Source organism: Toxorhynchites rutilus, chromosome 2 (genome assembly GCF_029784135.1).
Source record: "Toxorhynchites rutilus septentrionalis strain SRP chromosome 2, ASM2978413v1, whole genome shotgun sequence".
NCBI lineage: Eukaryota > Metazoa > Arthropoda > Insecta > Diptera > Culicidae > Toxorhynchites > Toxorhynchites rutilus.
In genome coordinates this window covers 301,429,340-301,447,570 of record NC_073745.1, presented here as the reverse complement: position 1 = coordinate 301,447,570, position 18,231 = coordinate 301,429,340, and the positions used below count along the sequence as shown (strand labels likewise).

General features: G+C 37.8%; 4 protein-coding genes across 9 annotated transcripts in view; 2 read left to right on the top strand and 2 right to left on the bottom strand.

Moving 5' to 3' along the window:
• LOC129767021 (uncharacterized) overlaps positions 1-18,231 on the bottom strand; it is a 478,091-nt gene that overhangs the window by 5,387 nt on the left and 454,473 nt on the right.
• On the top strand, positions 305-17,158 carry LOC129769888 (rhodanese domain-containing protein CG4456-like). Of its 5 annotated transcripts, XR_008741994.1 has the most exons (5): positions 5,408-5,622; positions 12,005-12,164; positions 12,249-12,414; positions 12,530-12,689; positions 17,037-17,158. XR_008741994.1 is itself a non-coding variant. In XM_055772407.1 (4 exons), the coding sequence occupies exons 2-4, from the start codon at positions 12,038-12,040 to the stop codon at positions 17,089-17,091; spliced, it is 348 nt and encodes a 115-aa protein (XP_055628382.1). In that variant the 5' UTR covers positions 305-498; positions 12,005-12,037; the 3' UTR covers positions 17,092-17,158. The 5 variants fall into 5 exon arrangements, 4 of the variants coding, with proteins under 4 accessions (XP_055628382.1, XP_055628379.1, XP_055628381.1 ...); XM_055772407.1 differs by lacking the exons at positions 5,408-5,622; positions 12,530-12,689 and adding an exon at positions 305-498; XM_055772404.1 differs by lacking the exon at positions 12,530-12,689 and having other exon boundaries at positions 5,397-5,622.
• LOC129769887 (rhodanese domain-containing protein CG4456-like) lies at positions 505-1,533 on the top strand. Of its 2 annotated transcripts, XM_055772401.1 has the most exons (4): positions 505-696; positions 950-1,138; positions 1,199-1,358; positions 1,418-1,533. In XM_055772401.1, exons 1-4 carry the CDS (start codon positions 543-545, stop codon positions 1,476-1,478), a joined length of 564 nt encoding a protein of 187 aa, XP_055628376.1. In that variant the 5' UTR covers positions 505-542; the 3' UTR covers positions 1,479-1,533. The 2 variants fall into 2 exon arrangements, with proteins under 2 accessions (XP_055628376.1, XP_055628377.1); XM_055772402.1 differs by lacking the exon at positions 505-696 and having other exon boundaries at positions 838-1,138.
• Positions 16,720-18,231, bottom strand: part of LOC129769881 (DNA polymerase theta) — a 33,729-nt gene continuing 32,217 nt past the window's right edge. The window contains exon 8 of the mRNA XM_055772390.1: positions 16,720-18,193. Within this exon, the coding sequence (XP_055628365.1) occupies positions 17,402-18,193 (792 nt within the window). The 3' untranslated portion in view covers positions 16,720-17,401. The remainder of the gene's footprint in view (positions 18,194-18,231) is intronic.

The following is an 18,231-nucleotide window of genomic DNA, read 5'->3' as shown; positions in this document are numbered from 1 at the left end:
AGTCAATTTTAACATAATCGCTATTATAATTCGGTAAGCATTTGCCATGTATGTGTATGGCCTCCACTTTTGCATGCATATGCCAGTTAGGCGCATTATATGCCAACCAAATGTTAGGGCAGAAGGGGAATTATTTGCTTGAAGCGTGTAAGAGACAGACTGATAACGAGCGAGCTTAGGCACTAGCGTATTGTGTTTTGTTTACAAACAAAACACAGTAGACTTCCAAGATGGCTGAAGAGTGGTTTTAGCAAGTTGGCCCACCTTAGGATATACTTCTAGGTGCCTTGTTCTATATCCCGAATTGGTATTCTGAATTCATGCAAAAGCTTCGAAAGTAAAAAAATCGAGCAGAGTCAACAGTGAACACTGAAACAAGTGGGGCAGTGACTGCAGTCGGCGCCAATCAATCGAGTCTGGGATAGTGCGTTCGTTGTTCAAATTGCATAATTCTCGAGTGCTTCAAACAGGTTCAGCACGAAGCGTTATTGTCGTAAGGTAAATAAAACATAATTTAAATCAATAATCTTTTCGTTCGAACAATGATAAAAATCCTTTCACGGAGATTTCATTTCGGGATCAATTTGTTACATGATGTGAAATGTGTGAGAAATTTTAGCATCAAGTTCGCTCCGGCGGCTGGCCAATGTTTTGAAAAATGCCGGCTACTACGGATTCCATCGTATTCGCTGAACGGTAAGTACATAAAGAGTTTGTAAACGTGATCAGGGAACAGAACAAAACGATTTGCCTGTTGGTACGATTCAGAGGTGCAATGAGTAATGAAAACCGGAATATCTACTTTGAAGCAAGCTATAAATCAGCTTCTCAATGCTCTCTACGGATCAGTTGTAGTCGAACTCCCGCTGCAACCACATTCGCTTCCAAGTTGTTATCATGGCGGGCCGAGTAGCGATTTTGTCATCGTTGGTTATTGTTTTACTCGTAGGGCACCAATGCTTCGCTGAGGATTGCTCGGTGAATAAATTTGACAAGGGTTGCATCGATCCGAGTCTCGTAGCCAGCTACGATGAAGTCGTGGACTTACCGAATCATCCCGAGAAACTACTCATCGATGTGCGCGAGCCGGAAGAGATAGCATCCACCGGAGAAATTCCGACAGCCATCAATATTCCGCGTAAGATGATGTTGTAGCGTGGAAGATTCTAGAGGATGAAATGATTGATTTAATTCATAGTGAACACCGTTAGCGATGAACTGAAGCTGAGCCCCGAGGCGTTCCAGGAAAAGTACGGTCGGAAGAAGCCGGGGAACGATGATCCCGTCATTTTCAGCTGTCGTTCGGGAGTACGCGCCGGTTTGGCTGCTAATGAAGCTGATAAGTTGGGATTCAAGAAGTAAGCAGTCTCGGCTAGTTTGTTGCTTTGGCTTATTTTGATTCGTTTTATTTTTACAGTGTGAAGAATTATGTTGGATCCTGGACGGAATATGCGGAAAAGAACGGTCTACCTCAGTAAATTTTATTGGTTCTTTACCAATGTTGAGTAAAATATATAAATATTTTAACCGAAAGCGTGTTTTGCAGGGTGAATTAAATAATATCACAACCACAATCTCTGCTTCAAAATTCCGTAGGATTTCAACTCGTTTACAATCACATTTCGAAAAAACGTGGATATTATTTTATAGTTTAACATATCAATTTTCAAATATTACCGAAAGTTCGTAAAAGAATTACGAGGAATAATTTTTTGCTGTGCAAAAATTAAGATTAATGAATTTGTCGTTCAAAGTATCGTCATTATTTTTTCATCACTTTTTCATCATCATTCTGGTTCTGAGATTCTTTTCCAAATCCCGGGATAGTCAACGGTTTGAACGGCAGAGAAAAGAATACACGACGAAGAAATTTAGACGAATGGTAACATAAAGTGTATATTTATACTTGAAATTTGCATTCCATTTATTGCTCCTTCAGGAATCTTTTACTCTGTTATGACCTGTTATGGCCATAGCAAATCAGTAAGAGGCAGAGTATACTGTTGTGCACAACAAATAAATGACATTGATTGATCACAGTTTAACAGAAATCCCGAATTTGCAATAAAGAATAATTATTAGATAAGTATGTCTGCATATTAATTATCACTCAACTCTTTGTTATCGTCCTCTTGGGCCCGAAACAATCACTTGGAGAGAATACGTCTTCAAAATATAAAAAATTGGTTGATGTGGGACTACCATTGACTTAGTAAGCATTTGTTTGTATTGATGAAACATTTTTTTAATTCAGTGGTTTTCAATCATTTTTGCTCCATTCCCACCGTTACGAAAATTAATCCCAGTACTTCCCCCCTATCAGTATTTTATAAGTTTGTAGCATATCAGTAAAATAACGAAAGAATACAAACGGTTTTCGAGTTATATTCGCAACAAGTTTGATTTTATACTTGTGTCTAATTACAAAAAAGGTATATAAAGTTTGGCAAGTCAGTATGGCACCTTCAATGGATGGCGCTAGAGTCGAGTGGTCAGCTGAGGTAAAATACTTGGGTTTGCTACTAGATCAGAAACTAATTTTCCGCTCGCATGTAGAAAAAACATTGCTAAAGTGCTCCGCTCTGGTTAGGTGCGTATATTCGTTAATCTGTCACAGATCCCGCCTCTCGAGAGTAAACAAATTGGCAGTCTACAAGCAAATCATTGCACCTGCCATCTTTTACGCAGCTCCGGTGTGGGAATCTTGCGCACAAACTCACAGGAACAAAATCGAGGTTGCACAGAATAGGATCTTGAGGATGATCCTTGATCGTCCTTTTGACATCAGAATTTCAGACCTCCAACAACAGGCTTGCATCTCAAGAATAGATTCTGAAATTTATGACATAAAATCAATTTTTTTTACTAAATGCCATGCCTCAGAGCATGCTTTAATACGCGACTTGTACAGGGTTTTCCATTTTGGGCTTCCGAAAGTATACAGCCCTGCGCTGACAACCGTTTTACATAGCTATCAACCAAAGCGTCATATCCGCCATTTTACAATATGGATCGTTTTAGCATCGCACAACGTGTTAATTTTGTTAAATTATGCTATAAAAATGATGAAAAACCGGCAAATGTTTTTCGAGCATTACGGACGGATTTTGGTCGTCATGGACGGCCTACAGAGCACACAATCGCTAATGTAGTGCGTAAATTTGAACAAACTGGATCCGTAGCGGATATTGTGAAACCTGTGCATCATCGTAATGTGCGTTCGGCCGAAAATACTGCGGCTGTTGCTGCCAGTGTGGAGGATGACACGAATGTTTCGATTCCACGGCGTGCTCAGCAATTGGGCTTGTCAAACACATCATTGTGGCGAATTTTGCATTTGGACTTGCACCTACATCCATATAAAGTCCAACTGGTACAAAAATTAGAGCGTGGTGACCATGGAATGCGTCGGGCATACGTCGATTGGGTGGGCGAACAAATGCTGAATTTTCGCATCAAATTTTCTTCAGCGATGAGGCACATTTCGAGCTCGGTGGATGTGAACACCCAAAATTTCCGTATATGGGGCTCAGAAAATCCACACGTGATTGTTGAGAGGCCATTGCATCCGCCAAAAGTCACTGTTTGGTGCGCATTATGGTCTGGTGGAGTCATCGGGCCGTATTTCTTTGAAAATGAGGACGGCGAGACGGTAACTGTGAATGGTGAGCGCTATGGTCGCATGTTAAACGATTTTTTTTGCCACAAATTGAAGATATGGATACGGATGACATGTGGTTTCAGCAGGAAGGCGCCACGTGCCACACAACCCGACCGAACATGGCCATATTGCGAACGAAATTTGAGGGACGCATAATTTCGCGTTTTGGTGATGCCGATTGCAGATCATGCGATTTGAGCCCGCTAGACTTTTTTTGTGGGGTTATGCGAAAGACCGTGTCTATGCCAACTCTCCGCAAACTCTTGAACATTTGAAAGACAACATTCGTGAAGTTATGACCGAGATACCACCCCATATGTGCCGAAAAGACATCGAAAATTACCTGTTCCGGATCAAGGTGTGCGAGAAAGCCCTAGGTGGAAATTTAAATGATGTTGTATTTCACACATAATGGCATAAACCAAACTTTAATTTGAAATGAAAGTTTCATCGAAATTCGAATTCTAAGTGTGTTTTATTTCAATTTACTTTCGGAATTTAAAGTTGGAAAACCCTGTATATAGATGCTCCCCAACAGTACCAGTTCCGGGGGTGAAGGGGTTGCTATCGCTTTGCGAAGAAACACCAAATTTCATTTTCTCCCAACCGCGTTGTACACTATCGAAGCCGAGGGATGCAAGTTTGCGCTTCGGTCGGTCCTCTTCTGTTGCGCCCTGTTGGCAAAAGCAAACCAGGACTTGGTTGATTTCGATAGTAACATTACAATGATCATTCTCGAGGCATCCCGATGGAGATAGACCCGGCTTTATTAAAATCTGGTGGGAATGGCCGTGAAAACAATAAACATAGGGTTCTTTGTCGATAGAAATTGAAGTAGCATTTTCGGTCTTGGCTTATGGCAACTTTGAAAACAGTGAAAATCGGGATGATTGACTTGAACATTTCTATGAGCAATGCTCAAGTCATTTACCAGTTCTCTGCCTGTCTTAGACACGATATAAGCGACCTAATTCTTGCAGATGCCTGCCAAATGTTATCAAACAAAATTAATGTTTCCACATAGGATTATCTTTCGATAAATGTAACCAATTTTTCCTTCATAGTTCGATAAACAAAAGTAAAAGCGAGGCACGATAATCATATGCAATTAATATACGAGTGGGTATATTTAATGCACATAGAAAGACATGCTTCGCATGTCACGAATTTGGATGCTTCGAAAAAATTTCACCCATCCCAAAATGCATCGTATCAATTTCATTCCGGTTTTGGTACCCTTGAGAGTAATTTATCAACCTCCGCCGGTGATTTTTTCCGCGAAACGCGATTTGCGCACTCCACCTGGAACCGGTTTCCACGGACGAATTAGAGGTGAAACGACAATTGAAATTGGTAACAATCCAACGATGCGAGAACTGCCGAGAAATGACTCAGCAGTATTTGCTTCGGCGGAATGGACGAGATCATGACGATGAGCCGATTTCGTCGGTATCTTTGTTTTGGTCTGTTTCTTGCAGGTTTCTCATTATCTTTTCATGTTTGGTTTTATGTGTTCGCGTGTTAAGCAAGGTGTGCATTGGCAGCTAACAATTGTTTCAACGACTTTATGAAAAGAAACTCGTTTTTATAACGGTCAAAACTACACTCAACGAAAATGTTACTTGAACACGGAAAAAACGACAATTGAAACAATACCAATTCCATGCAAATCACACCATTTAAACTCTTGCAACAACGAGAATTCCGCTTAGTTGGCCACACTGGCCACTCTGTCCGCACATAACTCGCACACCTGTGTTCGGCTACACGCTCGCCGCGGCTTCGAAACGCACGAAATCTCACGTTGTGGTCATCAGTCGTAGCCTAGCAACGAACGAACCGGGTTCACGTGAGCGATTAGAAGGGTTTTTAAAGTCGTAGTAGCTTCATTTATAGTTATCAGTACTCTGTGAAAAGGTGTTTTTATGTGTGCTGCCGTTGTCAATTGGGTAATTTTCGTTGTAAGACAATTATTTAGTTATAATCTGAAAAACCGGATCCGATTTGAGGGATAGTTTGTTTTCTTGTGTTCGTTTAACGATCACATTTCTGCATAATTTCTATCCTTTGGACTCTCGTTCGAGTGCTTGGTGATGCCTAGACTTTCCCGTTGAAAACATGTGAAATGGGATTCGGTTTCTTTTGATTGTGAACAAAATATGCAAAAACGTGTTTGCTGGAACGTCATTGAGACGTTCCACTTCAGTTATGCTTTCTTTACAATGCAGGCTTTTAATCGCATGCGATATACTCACTCGCGATATTTTTCAGTGCAGCTCTTTACAATGGTGCGCGATATCGCGAGATGATCTGTCATAATCTGTCTGTCAAACCTGCGTTTCTCTAACCAAACTGCCATTATTTGTTATGAACAAGGTCGTACTAAATTGGTGGAACAAAATCATAACGCTAGAAATGTGAAAGCAAGTATAAAACTCCAGATAATTAATAATCGAAAAACTAACGAATTCAATCCAATATTAACAAAAATGCGTAAAAATAATTATTATTATGCAGAAAAACACTTGCAACAGGTAATCGATTCAGCTCTCACTTTATGAAGCGCCTCATATGTATAGAACTGAACATTTATTTCGATATATCGTTCCCCCCATCAAGCATATTTTGTTCCACCTGTCTGATGTATGTAGTTTTTTTTTATCCCATTTATTTATTAGGCTCATTAGCATTTAGCTGTAACAGAGCCGGGTTTAATCGTGTACATGTACATATGTTTAAGTTTCTATAAATTGTGAATTACACAGTAGTTAGTAGTAGCCATTTAGGCGTTAAGTTTTCTGTTCCATTACATTATGGTAAATTACACAGTAGTAGCCATTTAGGCGTAAGGGTATTCTTTCTGTTCTTCCATTGTTCAGCAGACCGGACAGCGGAGACAGTTGATATTGATCATTGTTGAGTTATTTATAGAACAGCAGCCCGATATTTCTTGCAGAACAGAGCAGTTGTATGGATGAATCGATCTTTGTTCCACCGTGGATCGATTTCCATCGCTGATGATGGTTGCGTGGACGTAGTTATTCTATAACAACACAAAGATGGTCAATTGAGGGCCCTGAGTTTGAACTCACGATCGATCGCTTGGTAAGCGAACGCGTAACCAAGTGGCTACGAAGACCCCCAGCTGATGTATGTAGTGTCTCTCATCAAAGCAACGCGATTTTCGCAGCCAAAGCTTGGAGAGTTCTATCTTTTTTCGCACTGTCATGGGTGATTTCGCGCTTTGCTCTGATTGGTTGACGAATAAAAATCGTTATTGAAGAAAAAAAATCGCGCTCATTGTGAAGGATTGTAAATCCGGCATTATCACATATCCAACGGTACATGAATTTCTCGATTTTCTTCCAACTGTGATTGGTCGGGAAACGAGATGTGTGTTCCCGACATGCACAAACAGCTACATAGCTACTCTATTAACACGTTCGTCGCCCAACACGATGTTTTTGAGTTTCTTGCAGAGCCCAACTTGCGATTAAATTATTAAATGAAGAGCAAACTTAGTTTGTAGATAACTTTTACATGATCTAGCAATGTTTGTTTCCAATTGAAGACGAATTGATGACAATAACACATGCCAAAGTTATATTATAGGGGTTTTGCAAAAAACTGCAGTACAAACCATCCGTATTATAAATTAATAAAAAGTATAGTATAAACAGTATAATATTATAGTTATGATATTATTATTTTTCTTCATATCCTATAGTTACATTTAGGTGTCTATTCTATCAAATTCCTTCTAAAAATCCTACTCAATTCGAGCGAGGAAAATGTCACCCATATCTGGGTCGAAAGTGTTAATGCAATATTTTTGGGATTTATTGAAAGAATTGTCGTAAAAATATGTGTTTTATGTGATGTGATTCGTTCAAAATTTGTTCCATCTCCGCTTTTGGGTAAAACGATAATTCTCTTTATACCATTCTAGTAGTTTGGAGTTTGATTCGACTACAAATGTGCTTTGGAAGTCCATATTTTGAAAAATAAACTTCTCCTGAGGGAGAGTCCCTCCGGCAGATCCTATAAAGCTTTATCAAACAACTGTTCTCTCAGAGATGGAGTATGACAGTTTCTGTGTTCAATCAACTGCCAAAAAACCACATCAGTCCCGTTTTTTATCAACTTGTACCGTATTTGAGGTACGAAGAAAAAATATTGTCATTATTTTCAATAAAACAATGCTACAAAACATCAGCTTTTTGTCATTAGTTCCATCTATGATTTTTATGGGCTTTGGCACACAACTGAATGTCCTTCAAAAAGATGGTGAGCGAAGCCGGCGATGACTACATTGCATATGTATATGGAAATCACTCTAGAATAGATTTTGGAAAGCAATATAAGGCACAATTCTTCACATATTTTGGATTTATTTATAGCAATGCATTGGTAAAACCTGTGCCTTCATGGCAAACAATTATTGCACCGTGTATTTTTTTTTTCGAATTTTAATTTGGATTTAAATTTTACTCGTTGGGTTCGCAGAGATTTTACACAGTTGTCATCGACATAAAATCGATTGTTAAGAAATTTGGCAATATTTGACTTGTGTAGAACAATTGAAGAGTTTTTGTTTCATTTCGTCGGTGAACAGTATACTTAATTGCTTGAGCATGGTAACACATGATTTTTGTTTTCTTGAATCTTTGATCGAGGGGAGTATTTCTAACGGAATGAGATCCTATTTGCTTTCACAAACGAAATCTCCTTTTGTACTACACGAATAATTTGGAACCCCATGCCTTAACCTAATGCCTATGGTTGCTTTTTACCCTTCAAACATTTATTGTCATGTTGAAAAAGATGATGTATCTCGTTTTTCTGTTATTTTTAATGATTTCATTAGTTTTTAATAGTCTTGTTGATTCAGACTGTATACAGGAGGCTAAATTTCATAAGACCTGTGAAAAATTTCTACGAGCATGTGTTGGACTACATTAAAAAATTGTAAGAAGTTGTATCTAGGACACGACCGCATATTTTCGACGTAGAACTGCGCAATTGTTTCCACTTGTTTACCACTTCGAATATTATTTTAGAATGCATCGAAATTTTTTAATACATTATGCTCTTCGTTACAAATAAATTTGATGAACGTTCTTTTACGTTTGATATGATGCCTAGGACTACCGAAATATGTGAACGGAAGAATTGTCAAACGATCATTGTATTTTATATTTTTCTCTGAAATTTTTGCACATCTCATGTTTACGTAGTTCTCGAACCGCAAAAGTTCATTCACCTCTAGTATCTGAAATGACGATTTTCCCAGCCCTGTTAGTTTAAAAGTACGTTTTAGGGAAACATATTCCGATCTGCACAACGACAAGCGTGTACAAAATATTCAATACCACAAAATACCCCTGACCCCTGACAAAGCGGATTACCCCAGGTACATTAATTTTGAAATCCGTGTTAGGGAAACACAACTCAATGGGAAAAAAATACCCCCGACTTGCATGTTTTGACAAAGCGACATCCCCCAGGCACATTGATTTTGATGTCCGTGTTAGGGAAACACAGCTCCGTGCGAACGAAAATCACCCCGACTTGCATGTATATTTGCAAAGCGGATTTCCACAGGTACATCGATTATGGAGTCTATGTTGGGGAAACCGTAAATCGGGCTAGTCAAAACTTGGCAGTTAGGGCGTTTGGATAACGCTTGACATTTTACAGTTATTCAATTGTTCATCTCATGAAAAATAATATTTTATTAATTGTGATAGACGCGTAGAAATATTTTCTATCAATTGATGCAAACATCTTTTCGAGATACGGGTAGGGTTAGCACACAAATCGGCAGAACAAATGTATGGAAAAAAAGGAAGTTCTTCCAATTTTCATGATTTTAAACCGTTTAGAGATTAGCGAATTATAATGAATAGAATATCAAACAAATCTTAGAGAATTTCCGATTCGATTGGTATGCAAATCATGAGATCGTTCACAGTTAAAATAGTTATTAACGTTGACTTTATTTCATAAAAACGTGACCTGTTTTCAGATTTGGCACCCTTCCTGAAAGACGTAGTTCTACGTCAAAAAATGGAAGGCTAGCCTAGGAGAATACCTACAGTATAAATGGGTAGTATTAAAGCCTACTCCTGAATGGACAGAGATTCAAAGTAACATTAGTAAATAAAAAAAAACACCTATTGAGACCGAGGAAAACATATTGTTTGATTAGTGGACAATGGTCAGAGGAATTATAATTAATTAAAAGGTGTGTCACATCAAATTGCATCACGGAAAAAACGCTGTAGAAATTTAATTTTTAGGAATTATATCTTCAGCTTTCGCTTATAATCAGATAAGGGTGTATAGATCACGTTGGCCATGCTTCACTGTCAATTTTTCGTAAATTTGGAAAAATGTCGTCGAACGAGAAAGAGCGTCGTGAATTAATCCTGTGCACTCATTTCGAGAATCCGGAGTTGTCACATCGGGACATCGGTAAGATGCTGGGAATCGTCCAATCCACGGTCAGCAGAGTACTAAAACGATACTTCGAGAACCTAACTATCGACCGGAAGGTGAAGAACGGCAAAAATGGATGCTCCGTCAGTGAAAAAGATCACAAGCGCGTAGTTAAGCAGTTTAGACATGATCCGAGAAGTTCGGTCCGGGATGTCGCCAATAAGCTGAATTTGTCAAGTTCATTCGTCCAGCGGACCAAGCAGAGGGAGGGCCTGCGTACATACAAGGTTCAGAAGGCTCCTAACCGCGACGAAAGACAAAACATGGTGGGGAAGACGCGAGCCCGGCAGCTGTACACCGAAATGCTGACGAAGCCGCATTGCCTGGTAATGGACGACGAAACCTATGTCAAAGCGAACTTTCGTCAGCTGCCGGGCCTGTTGTTCTTCTCCGCACAAATTCAGCGTTCCGGAGGAGATTCGCAAGCAGAAACTATCCAAGTTTGCCAAAAAGTACATGGTGTGGCAAGCGATCTGCTCTTGCGGAAAGCGGAGCGCCCCCTTCGTGATGACCGGCACGGTAAACGGGCAGGTTTACCTTAAGGAGTGCCTACATAAGCGCTTACTACCACTATTGAAGCAGCACGAGGGCCCGACCATCTTCTGGCCGGATCTCGCTTCGTGCCACTATTCAAAGGACGTGTTGGAGTGGTACGAAGCCAACGGGGTCACCATCGTGCCAAAGGAAATGAACGCGCTCAACGCGCCGGAGCTTCGCCCAATAGAGAAATATTGGGCGATTATGAAGCAGGCCCTCCGGAATAACCCAAAAGTTGTCAAATCGGAGGCGGACTTCAAGAGAAAATGGATTTCTGTTCAAAAAAAACTACAACCTGACGTTGTACAGAACCTTATGGACGGCGTAAAGAGGAAGGTGCGAGCATACGGGCTTGGGCTCGAAGTATGAATAAAAAGAAAATGCCAAAAGTTGTTTAATAGTTTTTATTTTACTGTCTAAAATTTTCAAAAGGATCGGTCTACTGGGCGAATTTCTACAGCGTTTTTTCCGTGATGCAATTTGATGTGACACACCCTTTAGTTGAAACATTGGAACAAATAATCTGTGCTAGTTGCAAATTGTTGAGTGCAAATGTTTTCAAAATGGAAAACAAATTTCTAGAGTGTAAGGAATTCGTGAAGTCTACTAATTATGTTTAGTGTCTACCTAGTAATATCGGACGCGTTGAAAGGATTTTTGTACGATGAACATTGTGTGGGCAACGGAAAAGTAACGACTCAATGTTGGATCCCTGATAGCTAGGACAATTTTAGAACAAAACATCGATCTGGAATGTGACAATTTCTATGATAAAATTTCCAAAAATCCTAATCTGCTTTGCAAAATTTCTCCATCATCTGAATACAAGGCAGGCAAATCTAAGAAGGTTTGATTGTTAGGTTTTATTCTCGGTTTTACTCACTCGTTCATAAAGTTCTTCAAAAAAATGCATTTTTTTGCTAACGTGTCCCGTTTCTATTCCTTTACTATTTGGTCAACCTAATTAGTTATTGAGAATATCGATCGAAATGAAGAATGTACGCATTAATATTTGAATGCACGCAATAATATTTGCAGATAAATTTTGTTACTGTTATAAAACAAAAAAAACTTCGATAACGACACAATATTTCAGATTATAAGCGAACGGACATGAAATTACCGATAAAAAAGGCTGGAACAAAATGTTTTCAAATACATGTCGATTCGCATTCATTATGTAGAGCAAATGCCGCATATCACTTACCAAATATAGACACACTTGATAAGCTATCGGAATCCATTTAAACCGTTCCGACCTTTAGAAACCGAATTGATTAAATTTTATACGCTCCACCTTCGCAGTTCTCGAGCATCTTCTCATCCTCCAAGAACAAAATGTCGATCGCCACGTACGAAGAGGTTCTGGATCTCCCAAATCACCCGGAAAAATTGCTTATCGACGTCCGGGGCGCCGAGGAGCTTGCGGAAACCGGCCAGATTCCTACCAGTATCAACATTCCATGTGAGTATTAAAAATTATCAGTGCGCGAGTAAAAAATGCGATGTTAGTAAAAAAAAATGAACGATTCTTGTTCGAAACCGTCAGTGGATCAGATTAAGATGGCTTTTTCGCCCGGCACCAACTGCGATACGTTTCGTCGCCTGTACGGGATCCCAAAGCCAGCGTTTGATCACTATATAATCCTGTCTTGTCGGACGGGAAGACGCAGCCAGCTGGCACTAGAAGAGATCGCTGCGATGGGTTATTCCAAGTAAGAAAACCAACCAGAGGGCACGTATAGTTTCATCTGATGTAGTTTTCTAAAGACGAACCGTGTTGTCTCTATCGCTGGAGTAATATTGGTATTTTCTTTTCTGTACTCCCAGTGCCTGGACTGGAACAAGCGCTGAGTCTCCCGGCTGACGAGTTCAAGGCCAAATATGGTCGAGATAAGCCCCAGCCCGATACGGAAGTTATCTTCCACTGCAAGCTTGGTGGGCGGGCGCAGAAAGCGGCCGACACAGCCACCAATCTTGGGTTCACGAAGTAAGTCAAGAAAATACCGCATTACCCCCCGTTGTAATATAGCTTCCCCTATTTTTGTTGTTTGATCTATCCCTTTCACAAGTATCTTGTATTTTTTTGTATTGTGCAATTCCAAATGAAATGGAGATTTTAATAATTTGTATTTTTTATTCGAACGAAAGTTTGTATTCTGTTTCGGTTGGAGGAAATATGAGTTTTCCACAGCGTTTGGGAATTTTGTGACTTAAGTTTAACTTTTGAAAAAGGCGTATCGATTTTAGTAAGAGAAATCTTTGATAATTTATATCTCAAAAACTATGAGTTCTACCGAAATATTGTCTTAGAATGAGTTTTAGAGTACTAGCTGACCCAGCAAACTTTGTTCTGTCAAATAAATTATTTCTTGTGAATATTTTGGTAATTGAATAAAAAAAATAACCGCATGCGGCCCACCGGTCTCTTTTGGTTGGCCCATCTGATCCGTTACCATTAAGTAATATTATATTAGTAGATTAAATATTTATTAAATATATTGAATCCGGGCTAATCTTGTTGACGTTAGTGAATAAATATGAAATTATGAATATGAAATTATCACCTACTAGCTGACCCGGCAAACTTCGTCCCGCCCACAATTGCTTTTCTGATTTATATAATTTCGAACACTCACGTTCCCCGAAAATTATTTCTCTGTGCTCGATCTATATTCGCAGCATATGATTTCTTTTTTGACATATGCATTTGACGCAGACTGAGACATTTCAATCCTGATACTGATTGTCCAAATCCGTTGCTCCGTTCTTGAGATAAATCGTGAGGAACGGACACCAAATTATTTTTATTTATATAGATATGCAAAACTTGCTAAAAAATGAATTTCCAATTTTCCAATTTTCCGAATGGTTTTCATAATTTTTTAGCATATAAACCTTACGCAGACTGAGACACTTCAATCCTGATACTGACTGTTAAAATCGGTTGCTCCGTTCTTGAGTTAAATCACGAGGAATGGACACCAAATCATTTTTATTTATATAGATATACAAAACTTGCCAAAAAATGACTTTTCAATTTTTCAACATTCTGAATGGCTTTCATAATTTTTTTAGCATATAAACCTGACGCAGACTGAGACACTTCAATCCTGATACTGACTGTTCAAATCCGTTGTTCCGTTCTTGAGTTAAATCGTGAGGAACGGACACTAAATCATTTTTATTTATATAGATTAGACATATAACTACGTTTATCGTTGCTATCAAATCAGAAAGCACGTCACATTTTTATGAAATAGTTTTAACGTTAATAATTATTTTAGCTCTGAACGGATTTTGATGGTTTGCATTCCTATCGAATCGGAAATTCTCTATTTTTTCCGGAACGTAATACATTACGGTTCCCTAACCCATATACGTTTGAAGTTTAACGAAAATTGAAAGAATATACTTTTTCCTATCATGTTCCCGTGGTCGAGGTGCAATATTTAAATATCACTGCTAATCGGATGAGCATAAATCTGTCATTCGAAATGTAAATGCAGCAATCGTTCTAAAGACAATGTGGATAGAGAAAACATTACAATCTAAGCTCCACCGTATTCTATTAATTGAGTGAACGAGCCATTCGCGAATTCAAATTACAGTATTCCCAAATTATCAGCCATCTAGCTAGCGACCAGACAACAGGGAGCGACCAGACAACAGGCTTTCGAAATGATTTTTCTTAAGGCCGAGTGTTTAGTTTACTTTTTCAAGGCTAGAGGCGAATGAACTGATGAATTTGAAAGCCTCTATAATTTAAAACAACAACATCATCAAAGTCATCTCGCTCCAACTATCAGTTGCTATCCGAGCATGTGTGATCTAGAGGATTTCAATAATTCATTGGGCACATTCGATAAGGTTTCCAGCTCGTCGGGGATGCGCCTAGCTTTAGGCAAATTGAGGTTACCTGCGCATATGTGGATGAATGTTCGATGAAACTTACGTAGCGCTATTCGTCATTTAACACCGTAAATAAAATCGTTCTGTTTGAAAAATGAGCGACGGGATTTTTTTTGTATTAAGATACAGTCTTTACAAAAATATTAAAATCGCGAAATAAAAAAATAAAAAAAGGGACGGGGTTAAAAGGACGAAAATTTGGGTTCTTATGTTTTTTTTCTAAAACCAAATTTAAAAAATATGCACAAAAAAAAATATTCAGAAAAAATATTTTTTTTCTGCATTCTGTCGCCCTAATCGGCATTAAATATACGGTAATCAGTATCCTAGCGATATGTATTAAAGTTTACGACATATTCTCATGCCAGACAAACTTTTTCGCACAATTTCTAAAATACATATTGTTAAGTTCTTCCAAAGAATGAAATTAATTTTTAATGTTAAGAGCTTGATTTATTTCGACTTCTCTGTTTGGTGGTTGGAACTAAACTCTAAATTTTTTCGTTTAGTTACTGTCGTACCATGGCCTACCTAACGGTATGATTTTGCGTATGCCAATGGTACACATATTTTTTAATTTTTTTGATTTTCCATCTAAAATAGAAGTCATGGAAAAAAATTAAAAAATCAGTCAAAGCTGGTAACACTATTTTTGAAAAACTCTGTGGAACATCGAATTTTTATGAATTTTCGAAACATCGAATTTTTGTATATTAACAATAATTTTTAGTCACAAATCCTGATGTGATTTAAAATAAAAAAGCTCTTTATCAATCTCCCTCTAAATGCAGCCATCCTCGAGATATTTGATAAAAACATTTCTAATTTATTGTCTTTTTTCATTTTATTTTTTTTTAAATTTATATATGAATTTTTTATTTTTTTTATTTTTTTCATATAAAATGGAAGTCATGTAGAAAATTTAAAAAATTAGTCCAAGATGGTAAAAATATTTTTGACGAACTTTGTGGAACATTGAATTTTTATGAATTTTCAATACCCGGAATTTTTGTATGTTAACCATCATTTTTAGCCACAAATTATGCATTATGATGTGATTAAAAACAAAAAAGCTTTTTTTTATTAATCTTCTTCTTAATGCTGCTATTCTCGAGATATTTAGAAAAATACTTCTAATTTATTGACTTTTTATAGCAAATAGACTCTTTCAATATGTTTGTCGATTTATACCATCATGTTCATGAAATTTTATGAAGATGCTTATAATTTTTAACAATTTTTCCAAATACATAATTATGGTAAAAATATATGTTTAGGAGGTACCCATGTTATGTTTGGGATTTTGAACCCACATGTCTTCAAATGTTTTTCAACGTAACTCCTAAACATATATTTTTACCATAATGATTGGAAAAGTTGTTGATAATTATAAAATAATAAAATTTCATGAACATGACGGTATAACACGAAAAACATATTAAAAGAGCCTATTTACTACAAAAAAGGCAATAAATTAGAATTTTTTTTTTTAAATATCGCGAGAATGGCTGCGTTTAGAAGGAGAATGATAAAGATTTTTTTAATTTTAAATCACATAAGAATTCATAATTTGCGGGTAAAAATGATTGTTTACATACAAAAATTCGAAGTTTCGAAAGTTCATAAAAATTCGATGTTCCACGAAGTTCGTCAAAAATAATTTTACCATATTGGACTCATTTTTTTAAATTTTCTACATGACTTCTATTTCATATGAAAAAATATTTAAAAAAAAATACATATATAAATTTTAAAAAAAAATAAAAGGCAATAAATTGGAAATGTTTTATCATAATCTCGAGAATGGCTGCATTTAGAAGGAGATTGATGAAGAGTTTTTTTTTATTTTAAATCGCATCAGGATTCATAATTTGTGGCTAAAAATGATTGTTAACATACAAAAATTCGAAGTTTCGAAAATTCATAAAAAAACGATGCTCCACAAAGTTTGTCAAAAATAGTTTTACCATCTTGGACTCATTTTTTGAATTTTCTTCATGGCTTTTATTTTATATATAAAAAAAAAAATCATTTAGAAATACATATTTTAGATATTGCAAATTAAAGGTTTTAGTTTTGTAAATAAAAAAAACATTTTTTTTTCTCAGCGTATATTTTTTCACATTTTAACATCATTACTCTTGCTAAGACAGAATTTCGGTACGGCTCATAGTTTTTGAGATATAAATTCTCAAAGATTTTTCTTACTAAAATCGATACGCCTTTTTCAAAAGTTACACTAAAGTCAAAAAAATCCCAATTGCTGTGGAAAACTCATATTTCCTCCAACCCAAACGGAACACAAACTTTCATTCGAATCAAAAATACTCGTTTTGTTATTTGTCGATTTAATTTGAAATTACTCCTTTGTAGTGAAACTATTAATAGTATGTGTTATGTTACCTAATTTATGTGTATTTTTCAGTGCAAGAAACTACAAGGGCTCCTGGACCGAGTGGGCACAAAAACAGGGCAAATGAGTTCAACTTGTTCTGAGATTATTAGCATAAGCACTTAAGTGAATAAAGTAAATCATAACAGTATCTATTCATGTGTTGGTTTTTAGTTTTGTGTTAGAATGTACCTTCTGTCGAAATAATTTTATTGCAATCAAATAGTTACAAAGTAAAAAAAAAACATATACTTGCCACTGTACTGCTTAAACTACAACTTACATTGATAAAATTGCCCCATATATACAATTTTGAGCCGAACAGATACACAATAAATAGTGTTGGGCACGACATTGAGTCACAATTTTTAAAATATCACGTCACACTTTAAAACGTCTTATACATTGAGCTCCTGCAGCTCACCCCAGCTAGCGCCGCATTTCACCTTCACTCTCAACGGTAAACTCAGCTTTGCGCAGTTCTCCATGCTTGATTTGAGTATTTTCGCCACCTTCCGTGCTTGCTCCCGAGGTACCTCAAATATCAGCTCATCGTGCATATGAAGCACCAATTCGACCTGCCCCAAGCCGAGCGTAGTCCGGTACTTGCGCAGATTTCGCATCATTCGCAGGACAGCGTTCTTCAGGATGTCAGCAGCGGATCCTTGGATTGTGGTACACACCGCCTGCCGTTCCGCTTCCGATCGTTTCTTGGCATCTGTGCTGTGAATCGCCGGAAGGTATCGTCTCCTTCCGGTCAGTGTTTCGATGTATCCGCGTTCTCGCGTGACTTGCACCACCCGTTCCGTGTAACGTCGAATCTCCGGATAGGTTGAATGGAACTGTTCCATCAGTGTTCGGGCCGTATCCTCGTCAACGTTCAACTCACTGGACATCGCTCTGGCACCCATACCGTAGATCACCCCGTACACGATCGCTTTGGTAGCATTTCGAAGCTCGTCGGAGACCTGCTGCTCATCCTGGATCCTGTACCACTTGGCAGCGATTCCACGGAAAACATCCTTTCCACCGCTCAGAACTGCCAGTAACTTTCGATCCTGGGATAGATGAGTCAACACGCACAGTTCCAATTGACGGAAATCGGCCGACAGAAGCACCTTAGACGGATCGAGACAAACGAATGTACCCCGACAGCTGAATGTCTCCACTTGACCAGGATCGATCTCAACCTAAAAAATGTTACAACCATGTTTAGATTTCAAAGAAG

Coding starts and splice junctions, on each gene's coding strand:
- LOC129769887 (XM_055772401.1), top strand. CDS start 543: ATGATAAAAATCCTTTCACGGAGATTTCATTTCGGGATCAATTTGTTA. Junction 697..949: donor TCCATCGTATTCGCTGAACG/GTAAGTACATAA, acceptor TTTTACTCGTAG/GGCACCAATGCTTCGCTGAG. Junction 1,139..1,198: donor GACAGCCATCAATATTCCGC/GTAAGATGATGT, acceptor TTTAATTCATAG/TGAACACCGTTAGCGATGAA.
- LOC129769888 (XM_055772404.1), top strand. CDS start 5,587: ATGTGTGCTGCCGTTGTCAATTGGGTAATTTTCGTT. Junction 12,165..12,248: donor TACCAGTATCAACATTCCAT/GTGAGTATTAAA, acceptor CGAAACCGTCAG/TGGATCAGATTAAGATGGCT. Junction 12,415..17,036: donor GCTGCGATGGGTTATTCCAA/GTAAGAAAACCA, acceptor TGTATTTTTCAG/TGCAAGAAACTACAAGGGCT.